The 16,179-nt window shown below is 39.5% G+C and overlaps 1 protein-coding gene across 3 annotated transcripts in view; it reads right to left on the bottom strand.

Annotated features, from left to right (window-relative positions):
* The window catches only part of NECTIN3 (nectin cell adhesion molecule 3), a 195,817-nt gene that overhangs the window by 57,240 nt on the left and 122,398 nt on the right, over positions 1–16,179 (bottom strand). Inside the window, exons 8-9 of one of the 3 annotated variants that reach the window (XM_027515793.1) lie at positions 3,651–3,713; positions 2,679–2,860 (exon numbers count right to left, since the gene is read on the bottom strand). The exons of 1 other annotated variant lie outside the window; for it this stretch is intronic. In XM_027515793.1, coding sequence (XP_027371594.1) covers positions 2,681–2,860; positions 3,651–3,713 — 243 coding nt within the window. In that variant the 3' untranslated portion in view covers positions 2,679–2,680. Of the gene's footprint in view, positions 1–1,700; positions 2,861–3,650; positions 3,714–16,179 lie in introns of those variants that run through there. One more of the 3 variants, XM_027515715.1, reaches the window with a different exon arrangement.

Genomic DNA, 16,179 nt, shown 5'->3' with positions numbered 1-16,179 from the left:
TGATCAAACCCTTTTAAAGCTCCATTCTATTCCCCTCAGTATTTAGAGAGAACAGATGGAAGGCACCGGGATAAGCAATTATACAGCTTCTGTGACCCATGTAAGGGGCCAACAGCTATAAAATCTACCAGTTTGTTAAAGAAATATCATAGCTGACAGAGAAGCAAAGAGGATATTGAACTAGCTGGCTGTTGCAAGAGGTGTCTACACCCTGAGATTTCTTTTCTATAACTACACCAAGAATGTAAAAACTTGCAATAGTGGCTACTTGTTGGTAGGGAGGCAGAAATACAGGTCAAAGGGTTCTGAAGCTCAGTGCTTCCAATCTCTTTCCCTAGTGCCAATGAAGACATCTCAATTCCCCTTGAGGTCCAAGGTCTTCTTTTGTAACACTAATCCAACAATTTGCTCCCCACCAGGACCCAAGAAACCATCCCCCATTTTTAAAGCTCACTAAAGGAGTGACTGCACCTCAGTATCTTCCACTGTAACATCCAGTATGTATAAACCACTTCCTTATCAAGGAGAGCTCTGTCTAGAGTCAACTTTCTACTGGAAGACATTGCAAGGATCCCTATACCTTCAGTTACATTAACTCACTGATGGGATTTCAAGTAATAAAGTTAGGTACCTTCTTTCTGGGCCAGCTTGCTAGCAAGGGCAGTGAACTTATTTTGAGGTAGTGCAGTGATACAGCAATGATGGTCCCTGGTATTTACCCTTTGATTTCATTTAACTATCATCTTTTGGGGCTTCCCAGGTGGCTCAGTGGTAAAGAATCTGCCTGCCAGTGCAAGAGATGCAGGTTCCATCTCTGGGTCAGGAAGATCCCCTGGAGAAGGAAATGGCAACCCACTCCAGTATTTTTGCCTGGGAAATCCCAAGGACAGAGTAGTCTGGCGGGCTAGTCCATGAGGTCACAAAGAGTCGACATGACTTAGCAAGTAAATAGCAATGACAACTATAATCTTTTACAGAACTGCCGGTCATCCATGTAAAGGAGGGTGGCATTGTATTACTACTGTAGAACAACTTGGATAATTTTTCTGATAAAGCAAGGCAACTGAAAAAAGGAAATAAATACACAAGCAAGAAATAGAGTCAGAGGAATGTGAATCATAACTTATCTTTGGTATCCCAGTAGAAATCTATGTTGATATTCTCCTATCCCTTGAAGTTTAGGTTGGAAATGTGTACTATTTTATTTCAGTGCTTATGTCACTCTTTCCTAATATATGACAAGTCTGCAGTGTTTTCATATCTGTGACAGACCCATAAGCTTCCAGAACACATAGTAAAGCAATGCTTGTCTAAGATGTGAGGACGGGACACTGACACTTGCACGTGTACCTATGCTCCCCACTCTGCTCACCCCATTATAATTGCTACCTTCAAAGCTCAGTGAGGAAAAGTTGGCAAAGGGAAGTGAGAAAATTCCAGACAGACACTGGCAGGCACCAAGATGTTGTAGAAAACACTAGTAAGCCAGTCACTGTAATATCTGCTATTAGCATCTCTTTACACTTATTATTGACCAGGTAAAGATGGGGAGGAAGGATCAAGGACCACATGTGGGTTTAGCACACAGGCCATATTAATGCGGCTTTTTTGTTTTTTTGTTTTTTTTTTTTTTAGGTTTTCAAATTTTTGACCTGGCTTTTAAAAGCAAGGATTATTTCATGGTGCTTTTTCCATCAGGCTTTTTTTTTTTTTCCCCCTGAGGTAGATAAAACATGGACAATAAGAAGTCTGAAGAATGCAGAGGGTAGCTGAAGCCTGTGTGGACAGGATTAGTTTGAAAGAAATTTCAGCAGTGAAAGCTGAGCCTGTCATATATAATACCACAGAAAAGAGGGAAAAGGCTCAAGGCTGTCCACCATTTAGAAAGGGCTTTTAGATTTTAACAGGTGGGAAATGGGCTAATCTGGACTGCAAAGAACAGAACTGTGGGAACAATGACCGAGTAAGAGAAGAACCTTGGTAAGCACACAGTTCATCAAGACTAGGTTGATGATAGCAAGAAATATACATCCCTCAGGACCTTGGTGATCCTGAGATCATAAGAAGGAACACACAGTACAATATCACAAGAGTATAAAGCAACCAACAGACCTGAAGGTTTAAACTGCCTTTTGTTATGTTTTTGGGATAAACAATAAAGTATGCCTCTTAGCCTCTTGTTTGTAAGCAGGTATTGTTAACTGTACTAAACAAGTCAGGAAAGCCCAAATTCCACGACATAATTAGTGAGATGGATTCTGAGCTCTTTTTTCTGCCTGTTTGAATTACAAATGAACAGGCTGGTCTGCCTGAGACCCAGTGAGGTTAATATTCCCAGCTGGGGCCTTTCTTTCTGGAGAATCACTGCTGTCATCCCAGGCAGATGCTCTACTTTTAAATGAACATGTCATTGTAGGCCAAGTGTTAGTAGTTAAACGCCATCATCACAGAAACACACAAAGCTAGAGTCAAGTTCACAAACACAGCTGGTGGCTAAGAAACTCTTAATGAAAGAAAGAAATTCGCTCTTGGAGCCAAGTCATTCATCACAACTTCCGATACACTTAGACTGGGATTGCTTTATATGAAAGAGAATAAAATCATAACTATTGGCCTCAGTTTCTCTCTCCCCAATCTAAGAATAAACATTTGTTAAAACAGCACTGGAGAAAGAGGACCTTCACACATAATGTTCCCGGGGATTGATGTAGACTCCCTCCAGGTCGCTATATGGATGGTGTCTGCCAGGGCTCCCGTCTTGGTAGCGCATCTGATCATATAAGGGGTACATTTGCTGAGTCCCGTCCTCCCCCACTGGATTCTCATCTTCACAGTCGAATCTCCTGCTATTCAGTCCATTCTAAAAATTCAAACATTGCTTACATTAGTTGAGCAGCTGTTTGCATTTTTTCTAGCTCTTGGGTGAAAACAGGCAAGCACAGAATTCATTACACACAAGCTATTTATTGAATGGCAAGGTGTCAACAGCTTATCATTTTCTAGTCACTTGTTGCTTATAATACCTAAGAGTGATGGCATCTCCTAAACAGAAAACTGTGACTAATGGGGACTGTGGTCAGTTTCAGGCTTCGAAATTTGGAACTGGTATCAGTTAAGGTAAACTGGAGAAAAACAAGGTTGTGAACTGCAGGAGTCTCTCAGCAAGGCTCAAGCTTGGAATCCATGCATGAGATAATACAGAGATTTAAATGAAATAACCAAAACCAAACCAAAAGAAGCCTCAGGATTCAGAAATGGGGAATCAGGGGAGAGATACAGTGAAATGCATAGGTAATATCTGACTGTATGCCCAACATGGCTGAGAATAAGAAATGCTTTCAAAAAACAGCCTCTTGTCTTGACCTTTCTTCCTTGCTTGACTCTGGGTCACAGCTGATACCATAAAATGAACTTCCCTGGTGCTCTGTGTTGTCGCTGGTACTGATCCTCTGTCAGGTTATTGGTTTCATATAACTTATTACTTCTAAGAGGAATAAACCAGCTCAAGGACTTTACAAAATCACACTACAGGTGCTCAGATAGCAGAGGGGAAGAAAATGAAGTTGCATGGAAATAAAATGATCTTTTAATAAACATGGTGGTCACTGGCTCCACCTGGGCTGACCCCGTTAGAGGATCATGTTACTCACAGGGTGCTGGACATTTCCAGTCTCTCTTTCTTTGAACTGAGTCTGCAGAGGCAAGTGTTCAGTCTGGAGGGAGAAGACAGAAAAAGACATGCACTTTAAAGCACAAAGCACATGATAAAACAGATCAACCAAGACCACTAAGACTCCTATTTTAAAGAACCAACCGTGTCTTGTTAAATGTCTGCCAATGAAGCAAACTGTTTCACGTGAGGATGGGAAAAGCAACGGCATTTCCTGAGTGTTGTCTCTCTCTCAGCTCCAGCCCTCTTGTAGAGGAAGAAAATGCACAGAACATCTCCTACAGAAGCTCTCATGCAAACTGGTTTGCATCTTACTCAAGGGAGCACTCAGCACAGAAGGGCTCTTGCCTCTTCCTAGTGGAAGAGGCTGATATTTTGAATCGGCTAAAAGGGGTTTGGGGTGGTAATGAAAGGTTATTCTGTTTTTATTTATAGATGTATATATGGTCTGCTTCTCTTCCTCTCGCTACTCCTTGTCTCCCAACCCCAAACAGCTCATAAAAGGGATTCATCATTTCTAAACCTCAGCCTGAGAGAATGTTTCTCAGCTTCCCCTTGGCTTATAAACACATACTGACCTTTCAGCCCCAAGTTCAAATATCATCTCTTTCAGGAAGCAGAGCACAAAACCCTCAGGCAGAGAGAGTCACTTTCCTTTCTGTATTTTCACAGCATGTGTAATTTTCACATCTATTTGCTTTCTCCTTCACTGGACTGAGGGTGCTGGCTGGAGTATTTACAGACATTACCTCATTTAATTTTTATAATAATTCTGTAAAACCCAGGTCTTTATTTTACAGATGACTAAAACGGAGGCTCAGAGTGGTTAAGTAAGGTGTCTCTGGTCACACAGCTTGTAAGTGGTGGATGCTTTGTCTGATTCCTAAACCTATATTTTTATAAGCCCTGCTTGCGCCTAGAAAAGAGACGTTCAAGAACTGTAATACAAGAATGCCTGAAAATCCCAGCATGTGGGCACATCTATCAGCATGTTCTTCATTTCACTGTCTTTGCTTAGGCTGTCTTTTTAGTCTGGAATGTCTGCCACTTAGCCTCTGGCACTTGAAATACTACCAATCTTGGCCAGACTAAAGTCAATTTTTTTTTTTCCTAAAAGGCTTTTCTGCAGTACCCATCAAAGTTAATTTATTTACTCCTACTTTTCCTGTTGTTCTTATTCTTATTTATACCTCTATTATAGCAGACATCATGATCTGTTTTTTAGTTCCTAATGTTTTTATCTTTCAATCCTAGCGAGCCTTTCCTGGCCATCCTCCTCCAAACCCACACCCTAGCCTGTGGGTCTTTCATAATAATAAGTCAATCACTAACTAATAACTTCACTGAAATATGAACTATCAATTCTTGATATCCTCTGTCATATGCCACGTTATCCAAAGCATAAGATATCTGTGACAAATTTGTTCCCCCGTCACATTCTGCATGATTCTGGGGTGCTTTTGGCATGATCAGTTGATACCGACAGTACACAATGGTAAAAATTCAAGGCAAGGCCTGTTCCATGGACCAATCACATGGGGCCTTGTGCTCAGAAGGGTCCCACTTTGGGGTTCAATGTTCTGTGGTTGCCACCTTAGATTGCTTAATGATTTTATTATGAATTTGTGCTTTGTAAATGGCCAAAAGGACAACAGAGCATGCTTCAGGGACCTATAACTTCAGCCCAAGGGTGTCCTGCCTCCTTCTGCTTGTCTATGATTTCTTGGCTGCCACCCCCAGACCCTCCCAGTTTCCCCTCTCTTCCCCTGTCCCGTGACTGCTGCTGCCCTCTGCCCTGGCCAGGGGCCTGAGTGCTGGTACAGGGAAGTCTGGGGTCAGGAGTGCATGCCCTCCACACCACAGAGCATCTGGCGGCTGGCAGGAGAATATGAGGACACGTTTCATTGAGGCCAAACCTCTTACGTCCATATAGGAACCCAGTCTCCATACTGAAAATCTTATTTTTTAAACAAAGGGCCCTGCATTTTGCTTTGCACTGAGACTACAAATTACATAGTTGATCCTGGTCCAAGAAAAATAGACTCAGAAAAAAAAAAAAAAAAAAAACACCTAAAATTAAAATTAGCATTTTCTTTTGTTTCCTGGCTATTTTAGATAAGCCATGGCTTTATGGGTGGCTCAGACAGTAAATAATCTGCCTACAATGCAGGAGACCTGTGTTTGATCCCTGGGTCAGGAAGATCCCCTGAAGGAAATGGTAACCCACTCCAGTATTCTCGCCTGGAGAATTCCATGGACAGAGAAGCCTGGCGGGCTACAGTCCATGGGGTCGCAAAGAGTCAGACACGACTAAATGACTAACACATACACACATGGCTTTATGAGCAAGAACAGCATAGCTACCCTTTTCTCACGGCCTGAGCTTTAAAATCAGCAAGTACACTTGAAAATATTGGACAAGAAAAGAGAGTTCCTAGGACAGAGCAGGAAGAAATGGTGCCTGGACACCACGAGCAGTCTTCACTTTCACTGACTGGACAATCAGCAAATGTTAAGTTCTTATTCTCTATCTAATATTGTAATTCTCTATCAATAAATCATTATACCTCACATGAGTCCATGAATTTTGTAATACAACAGTTGGTCAAATTCTTTATATAGACAGAAGTCCCACACGTCCTAGGGATGGCCCTGCATTAGGGACCAAGACTATGGATGCCTGCCTCTGCCATGTATTGGCATCTAGCTTCTGACCAGATACCTTAGGAACTTAATTTTATAGTGGCCGATAAATGCGCTCTCTTTCTGCTAGTCCATAACTACTCCAAATGTTACATATCTGACTTTCTAAAAAATTTAATCACAAGAATATATAGAAAAGTGTCTTACATGATACCTCACATGTGACTGGTGCTTTGCATATGTAAACTGAATTAACCTATGGTATTTTAATTGGTGGATACATGGTATATATTATTATTCTTGTGTTTTTTTCCCAGAAAGCCTTGAGAGAGTCTGAATCTCTAAAACATATTTAGACTTCCCTACTTTACATGTACTATCTTGTAACAATTTCTACTGAGCTGCAACCCATACTTACTTTCCTGATTCACTAAAGTCATGTAGATTTTCATTCCTGTCTTCTGTAGATTTTCATTCCTGTCTTCCAAGGTACTAACAAACTAGTTTTTCAAATTGTATTATCATAATGAATATTTTTACTTTCTCTGACTCAAAAATAAATCTCCACGTTACTATGTGTTATATTTTATTCTTTCTGTTTAGATAAGACTTTAAAACCCCATAAACAGAGCTTTAAGAGTTACTAAAGTTTATTTTCAGTGATAAACAGAATCAAGATTTCAAGCTGCTATTGTCAACAAGTCTACAATCACACTGGACACTGCTTGCTCTGGCAGTGGAAAAACTACAAACTAGAGTTCCAGTTGAAACCATTATTCCCCTACTGAATTAGGATCCTTTTGGTCTTCTCTCATATCATAATTTCATCCTCAAAATGCTCTTATACTTCCTTCCATGTCTTCCTTTTGCTCACATTCTTTTACTCTAATTTATAAACCTTAAACATTATTTTTTAAACACATTCTCTTACCTTCCCAAATGTTTCTCTAACATGTTCCCTCCAATTTCTAGCCCCAACTGACATCCATCCGCCTCTTCTACAATTTTCTTAAGCCTAGAGAAAATTACTGTGGCAGATCACTCCCACATCTACAAGAACTTCCCTATCGTTCTCTTATTTTTCAACTCTCTCACGCATATTTGCCATGGATTCCTACCTCTTGGCATGACAATATGTTCAAGCATCTGCCATCTTCAGAGATAAATGAAAAGATAGTATCTATTAAAACTTCAACATCTTAAATTCTAAAAGGGCATATACCTCTTGAAACTTCAGCTTAACAAGATAACTAAAACTCATTACCTGCTGAAGGACCATCCATCCTCTCTCAGTTCCTAAGATTATAAGGGAATATAAACTAAGCCATGATCAGTGTGTTCTCTTGGCATAACTCTATGAGCTTTGTCCTGCTTCATTCCGTATTCCAAGGCCAAATTTGCCTGTTACTCCAAGTGTTTCTTGACTTCCTACTTTTGCATTACAGTCCCCTATAATTAAAAGGATATCTTTTTCGGGTGTTAGTTCTAAAAGGTCTTGTAGGTCTTCACAGAACCGTTCAACTTCAGCTTCTTCAGCATTATTGGTCAGGGCATAGACTTGGATTACTGTGATATTAAATGGTTTGCTTTGGAAACGAGCAGACATCATTCTGTCATTTTTGAGACTGCATCCAAGTACTGCATTTCAGACTCTTTTGCTGACTATGAGGGCAGACAAAGATGGAGAAGCTCTATACAGTCAGCAAAAACAAGACTGGGAGCTGACTGTGGCTCAGATCATGAACTCCTTATTGCCAAATTCAGACTTAAATTGAAGAAAGGAGGGAAAACCACTAGACCATTCAGGTATGACCTAAATCAAATCCCTTACGATTATACAGTGAAGTGGGAAATAGATTAAAGGGACTAGATCTGATAGACAGAGTGCCCGATGAACTATGGCCGGAGGATCATGACATTGTACAGGAGACAGGGAGCAAGACAATCCCCAGGAAAAAGAAATGCAAAAAAGCAAAATGGCTGAGGAGGCCTTACAGATAGCTGTGTAAAGAAGGGAAGTGAAAAACAAAGGAGAAAAGGAAAGATACACCCATTTGAATACAGAGTTCCAAAGAACAGCAAGGAGAGATAAGAAAGCCTTCCTCAATGATCAGTGCAAAGAAATAGAGGAAAACAATATAATGGGAAAGAATAGAGATCTCTTCAAGAAAATTAGAGATAACAAGTGAACATGTCACGCAAAGATGGACTCAATAAAGGACAGAAATAGTATGGACCTAACAGAAGCAGAAGATATTAAGAAGAGGTGGCAAGAATACACAGAAGAACTGTACAAAAAAGATCTTCACAACCCAGATAATCACGGTGGTGTGATCACTCTCCTACAGCCAGACATCCTGGAATGTGAAGTCAAGTGGGCCTTCGGAAGCATCACTATGAACCAAGCTAGTGGAGGTGATGAATTCCAGCGGAGCTATTCCAAATCCTGAAAGATGATGCTGTGAAAGTGCTGCACTCAATATGCCAGCACATTTGGAAAACTCAGCAGTGGCTACAGGACTGGAAAAGGTCAGTTTTCATTCTAATCTCAAAGAAAGGCAATGCCAAAGAATGTTCAACTGCCGCACAATTGTACTCATCTCACATGCTAGTAAAGTAATGATCAAAATTCTCCAAGCCAGACTTCAATAATATGTGAACCGTGACCTTCCAGATGTTCAAGCTGGATTAGAGGAACCAGAGATCAAACTGCCAACATCCGCTGGATCATTGAAAAAGCAAAAGAGTTCCAGAAAAACATCTATTTTTGCTTTATTGACTATGCCCAGCCTTTTACTGTGTGGATCACAACAAAGTGTGGAAAATTCTGAAAGAGATGGAAATTCCAGGCCACCTGACTTGCCTCCTGAGAAATCTATAGGCAGGTCAGGAAGCAACAGTTAGAACTGGACATGAAACAACAGACCGGTTCCAAATAGGAAAAGGAGTACGTCAAGGCTGTATATTGTCACCCTGCTTATTTAACCTATATGCAGAGTACATCATGAGAAATGCTGGGCTGCTGAAGCACAAGCTGGAATCAAGATTGCCAGGAGAAATAGTAATAATCTCAGATATGCATATGACATCACCCTTATGGCAGAAAGCAAAGAAGAACTAAAGAGCCTCTTGATGAAAGTGAAAGAGGAGAGTGAAAAAGTTGGCTCAAAGCTCAGCATTCAGAAAACTAAGAACATGGCAACTGCTCCCATCACTTCATGGCAAATAGATGGAAAAACAGTGTAATTAGTGGCAGACTTTATTTTTTTGGGCTCTAAAATCACTGCAGATGGTGACTGCAACCATGAAATTAAAAGACGCTTACTCCTTGGAAGGAAACTTATAACCTAGACAGCATATTAAAAAGCAGAGGCATTATTTGGCCAACAAAGGTCCGTCTAGTTCAGGCTATGGTTTTTCCAGTGGTCATGTATAGATGTGAGAGTTGGACTATAAAGAAAGCTGAGTGCCAAAGAATTGATGCTTTTGAACTGTTTTGTTGGAGAAGACTCTTGAGAGTCCCTTGGACTGCAAGGAGATCCAACCAGTCCATCCTAAAGGAGATTAGTTCTGAGTGTTCATTTGAAGGACTGATGTTGAAGCTGAAACTCCAATACTTGGCCACATGATATGAAGAACTGACTCACTGGAAAAGACCCTGATGCTGGCAAAGATTGAAGGCTGGAGGAGAAGGGGACCGTTGGATGGCATCACTGACTCAATGGACATGAGTATGGGTAAACTCCAGGAGTTGGTGACGGACAGAGAAGCCTGGCATGCTGCAGTCCATGGGGTTGAAAAGTGTCGGACACGACTGAGCCACTGAACTGAACTGATAAACTAAGCACTCTACAACTTCATACCTGGTATGTAATACCTAGTATCTCCTCCATTGCTTCCTTCCCAATTCAAGCATCTGCTAAGCTTCCACATCACTTCTTTGGGTAACTTTATACCACCACCTATAGTACACCAGACATAACAAAATATTTTCATATTTACTATTTTTATAAAACCAGAGAATCTCAGAGTAAAGATTACATGAAGAATGCATGAATAATGAACTTATTAATAAACTGTCATGATTCCGCCTGAAATGTCTTGAAAGACACAAAATCCTTCTTTCCACAGCCCTAATGGGATCACTAGTAAATTCCACCAAACATTTAAAGAATTAATACTACTCATAAATTCTTTATGCAAATGAGAGAAAAGAGAACATTTTGTAACTATTTTTATGAAATTAGCATCATTCTAATAACAAAACCAGGAAAAGGTATTACAAAAAAAAAAAGAAAAGTTTTTATTCCTTTCATCCCAAAATCTTAAATGAAAACAGTCCTCTACATTTTAATACTAAACAAATCGTGGCATATTCATAAAATGAGGAGTACTACTCAGCAATGAAAGGACATTTATTTATGCAACATAAATCTCAAAAATATTATGCTAAAGTAGTTAGACACACAAAAGCATGCTGTCTTCCTTCCTCTGTGAAATTCTTTATAAAAAATGTAACTATTATTCTGTGATAGAAATCACAGTAGGTGTGGTGCGTGGTATGTGTAAGAAGTCTTTCAGGTGATAGAAATGTTCTTGATTGAGATAGTATACATGAATGTATACATTTGGCAAAGCTTATCAAACTGTACACTTAAAATGGGTCAAGTATTATGCCAATTATATCTCAATAAAGTTGGTTTAAAAAAAAAAAAACTATGCCTTTCCATTTTATCATCGTCGTTCAGTTTTGCAGGAGTATGCACATGGAGGGAATCAGAATGGGAATTCACTGACAGTCTGGAATCTGGTGTGATACAAAAACATAGTAACTTCTCAATAAATACTTCATACCAGATCATCCTTGATGCAGGAATTTCTCGACTATAATATTCAATTGCTTACTTGTGTTCTAGTGACTGAGTTCCTAATCCACAGATACAATTTTACCACACTAAAGGAATAATACATGAGGAAATGGTTATCATACATAATTCACTAAGTATGGATTCCTCAAGGCACGAAGGATATTACTTTGCTATCAAGTACCTCTTTAAACCATGACTAAAACGGTGAACCAGAAGTCAATTTCCCTTTCACTTTTATTAATAGTTGTGAGAGTGGCCGGCTATGTTGTATGAGCAACTATAAAGATTGTGTTCCAATCAAGCAAAATTTACTACGACATTAATTGGGCACTTGTTTAATGAGATATATAATTATTACTGTTCTCTGCAATAATTACCCAAGCTATTCACATGAATGTCTCTTATTAGTATAGTAGACCCTTGGCATTTACAGATTTAACACTGCTGGTTTTAACCATTCATGAGTGAATTTTACAAGGTTATGACAGGTTGTAATTTCTAACTTTGTTGAGAAACAGATTTGAATACAGACTGAGATTTGTGTTATGGAATAGTTATTTAGCTAGTTAATGAGCTCAGCAACTGCTAAGCTGTGTCTTTGTTATTCTCAACTCATTTACGAATTCTATAAAAGACAGGGGTACTTAAGAAAGTAGGGTTTCTCAAAAGCCTGTGGACATTTCCTCAGTGATGTCAAAGGGGTGCTATATTAATCAACCTTTTCCTTTTAAATTGAGAAATTGTTTTCACTAATTTTTAGTTAATTCTTAGGTATCTAGTATCTAGAATCAATTATGATCGATGCACTATACATTATACAGATTAAATGCATAAAGACTTTCTGGATCTTATGCCCTAAGACTTGATATTTTATTTGCTTATAACTCCTCTTTGCTCCTCCTATAACTCTCCTCTTTGGGAGAGTAAGGCTCATTTCATTTGGCGTGCTGCGATTCATGGGGTCGCAAAGAGTCGGACACGACTGAGCGACTGATCTGATCTGATCTGAAGGCTCATTTCTATGTTCTGTCCATGAACTCCATTGTATAAATCCTTCCCTGTTAACACTCTAAGAAGGTGACTGGGAGGTTTCCCCCAAATCTTATATGGTGCTCAACAGAGTACATGCTCAACAAACACTTGCTGATGTATTATCCATACACAGGATCTGTTCTGACTCTCACTCTCAGTCAGCAGTCCCTAAAAAAGTCTTGGGTGCTAGAATATGTTGAGAAACCTGTGCCTGGACTAGAAGCCTTGGGTCTAAAGTCCCGACTACAAAAATAGGGCACAGTTAGGTCTGAACTGGTTCAAAAAAAGAGTGTGAACACCATGAAAATAGATTCTAGATCCTTAGGACTCAGAAATTTTATAAAGACAGACTGGAGAAGAGAGTCTAAGGTAAATGGAAGATAAAAAGGCTCTGCACAGTAAGAAGAACAAGTGTAACTTGTAAGGACTGACAAGGTATTTCCCCTACTCCTCGCCCCTTAAGGCAAGTATTGTACAATAAGTTTTGAATGTCCTTATATTCTTATACGTACATCTCCTAAAGGTGAATTTTATCACTGTTCCTATAATGGAGATGAGGAAGCTGAGGCTCAGAGAGTTAAATCAATGTTCCCAAGTTCAAAGAGCTAAGATTCAAATTCAGTCTGTGTCTTAAACCATCACACAAAGCTGCCTACCTTCCTCTTATGAGTATATCCAGTCTCTTCCTAATTTTACTGTAGAAGAGGCCCCAAAAGGAAGAATACAATGGGCATTTGAAAGGGGAGAGGGCATAAAACTGAGGGGAAGGACTGGTAATGTTCAGTACTCGAGAGTTTTGCCACCTGCTGAGTCACCTTCGTCTGAAATGGTCAAATACAAACTACGGCTTAAGTTACTTTACTTCCTGCTCGGGCTTCAGCCTCGATTGAGGAAAAAGAAAGGCAGGGCTTTTCCTGAGCAAGCTAGGACTCTCAGAGTCCTAAAGTTTCATCTGCCCCAGCCCAGGGCTGAACACATAATGGTCATTTGCTGTGGGATAATACTTTATAAAATTAACTTAAGGGCATTTTCCCTCCTGATTTATGGTTTATACCCTTCAGTGATATGGTTAGTGCCTTAAAATGAAATGTCTAGGCCCTTAATTTATAATGTTAAAGATTGTAATGAGGCAATTACAAGCAGAAATGCCTACAGAACATCCTCATGGCAAACTTTTCAAATGCAGACTTAAATCATGAGGCTTTTTATAAGAGAGAATATTAGATGTCTTATCCCACAAGGTAGCTTTGGGTTTTTCTTAAGTCCCCACAGAATTATAACAGCCTAGCAGTTGTTGAAAACATTGTCTTATCCAAAAGGAAGACAGTGTTCCTTCTTATCATTGGTAAACAAATGCATTACTTTTACTGAGTATACATTCTAGATTTTAATTTTTCAAAGTAAAATCTGATATGACACATTTTAATGAAATTTCTTGCCTTGACTGTGGTCTTATTAATAATCCTTACCTTAAACTACACAAAAGAGTGATACTTCACCTAAATTGTAATATGTATGCAAAGCCAAATACCTAATTAAGGCAGACAGATGATAAAGATGATAGAAAATTATTTGCAGGCAAAAAAGACATTCACATACAATACTAAGATTTCCTCCCCCATCATTAATGCCACTCATTGAAGGATACAAACCAAATGATTATGCATTCATATGTGCTAATTTCCACAACTAATAAATACCTGCACATTTTAACACCAGAATGCTATGCTGTGCTTGTCACAGTGGGCATCTTTGCTCTTAACCCTTTGCCTTAATGCTGTACCAATTATTCAGGCATACCACTTTATCTCCAAATTTGCCCACAGGGTAAACCTTCAATCCAGAGCTACTGATATACATTCATCTATGCACCTAAACGCCTTCAAAGAAGGGGTTAACTACCTCCTCTGTATCAGGCACAGTACTGTACTCCAAGTTACTATGTACAGAAATATTATCTTGACAAACCAAATTCTAATTCCTCTCGAGAAACTACTAATATGGGCCTTCCCAAGTCTTACATTTAATTCATCATTCCTGAACTCATGGTACTGGAAAAAAGATACTCTAATAAGAACTTTTCTGTGGTTAATGTTATGCTATTCTTAGCTTAAAAAGATTTAAAAAAGTAAAAAGAGCCTCCTAAAAATCTTTAACACCAAATATATTTTAGATTGTGAAACAAAACATAATATATTAAATGTAGAGTACCACTACTCTTATATTCCTTCCTGAAGAAAGGTGAGAATAATATATAGGAATCATTTCCCTTACCAATAACCTACAATTCTATTGAGAGTGTAATAAAAAGGAAGAAAATGAAATATAAATAAGTCTTTATCTGTTCACTAAATGATTACTCTCCTATGAACAATCTAAAGGATCCTGGAATATATTTAGTTAATAATTACATGTATTTTTCCTTTGGGGTCTTACATTTGATTGAATGTAAGAATTGTGAATTTTCCTGAAAATAAAAAAAAGATATATAGGTAACATACACTGTTTCTTCTTCTAAAGGAAAATAACCCAGTAATAGTAAAGAAGGCCAAGACAGAAGAGAAATCACCTGCTATGGAAAGCTAATATTAACCTTCAGGGACTGCAATTTTGTAAATATAAAGCCCAAAGCAGGCCATTTTGTTTGAAATAGAGAAGCAGATATAATCCTAGTTTGGCACTAATGTGTTGAGCAACCTGCACAAAGATTCCTTGAGCTGGAATCCAGCTCCTGGATTAAGCACAACCAGAGCTGTCAGTGACAGCAACAGAGTTCACAGAACCAGTGGTTTAAGGAGGAGGGTGCAGTAGAAATGACACAGGAAGAGGATCCTTCTGGTGGAGATAAGGCTGCTTAGCTCATAAAATGAGTCAAGGATCTTTTGCACACCTTCAAACTACCCTAGACTCAGAATTGAGTGTTTAAGATACGCTGTTAAGAGATGCCTTTCTTTATCAGGCAAGAAACACTGCTTGTGCTGTGCTGTGCTTAGTCGCTCAGTCATGTCTGACTCCTTGCCACCCCATGGACTGTAGCCCACTGGCTCCTCTGTCCATGGGGATTCTCTGGGCAAGAAAACTGGAGTGGGTTGCCATGCCCTTCTCCAGTGGATCTTCCCAACCCAGGGATTGAACCCAGGTTTCCAGCATTGCAGGCGGATTCTTTACCACCTGAGCCACCGGGGAAGCCCAAACACTCCTTACTAACAGTTAAACAACAGTTGACATAGCATTGTGTCTTCATGCACACATGATTTAAATGGCCAAACAAAGCCTTAAGTATTTTCTGTTAGCCCCCAGAACAGGCTAACAACTACAAATAACACGTCATCCACCAAGTCTGGATTTGTTGTAAATGCCACTTCAACTGACATTCCTTCACAGATACTGAAAGGAGTTGTCTGTCAGGACATGATCGCTTCCATTATTTGAAACTAAGAATTAAAGGTGAACTTCTGGGGGAAAGAGCAGAAGTAGCATTTTTAAAATATCAATTCATAAGATATTCAAATTAATTCCATATTCATGGCATTTAAAGTGACAGAATTATCTAATCCCTGCCCAAGCTGGAATGACCATAGGCTGTGGATGCCCCTGATCAGAATGGATCCTACTTGGAGAGGCCTCCTTGGGAGCCATCAGCAGGGGCCACTGAAGCAGCAGCAGCTCTTTTCTTGGTTCTGGGCAGTTAGTTCAGACACAAGGCTCCTGAGAAGTGCCATCATGTTAGGGATATCTACGTAGCCTGAGAGCTGCTGGAAGTTTTGGTTCTACTGTTTATGAGAACTGATCTCTACAGAGATAAACTTCAGTCTTCTCTAAATGGTCTGGAAATAAACAGTCTGTACTGAAATACCCTCATCATTAGCAATATTCTGCCAATCAGTTCAGTTCAGTTCAGGCACTCAGTCGTGTTGGACTCTTTGCAATCCCACGGACTGCAGCATGCTAAGCTTCCCTGTCCAT

This window comes from Bos indicus x Bos taurus, chromosome 1 (genome assembly GCF_003369695.1).
Source record: "Bos indicus x Bos taurus breed Angus x Brahman F1 hybrid chromosome 1, Bos_hybrid_MaternalHap_v2.0, whole genome shotgun sequence".
Classification (NCBI taxonomy): Eukaryota; Metazoa; Chordata; class Mammalia; order Artiodactyla; family Bovidae; genus Bos; species Bos indicus x Bos taurus.
Note: the sequence above shows the minus strand (reverse complement) of the source record. Positions and strands in the feature narration are given on the sequence as shown.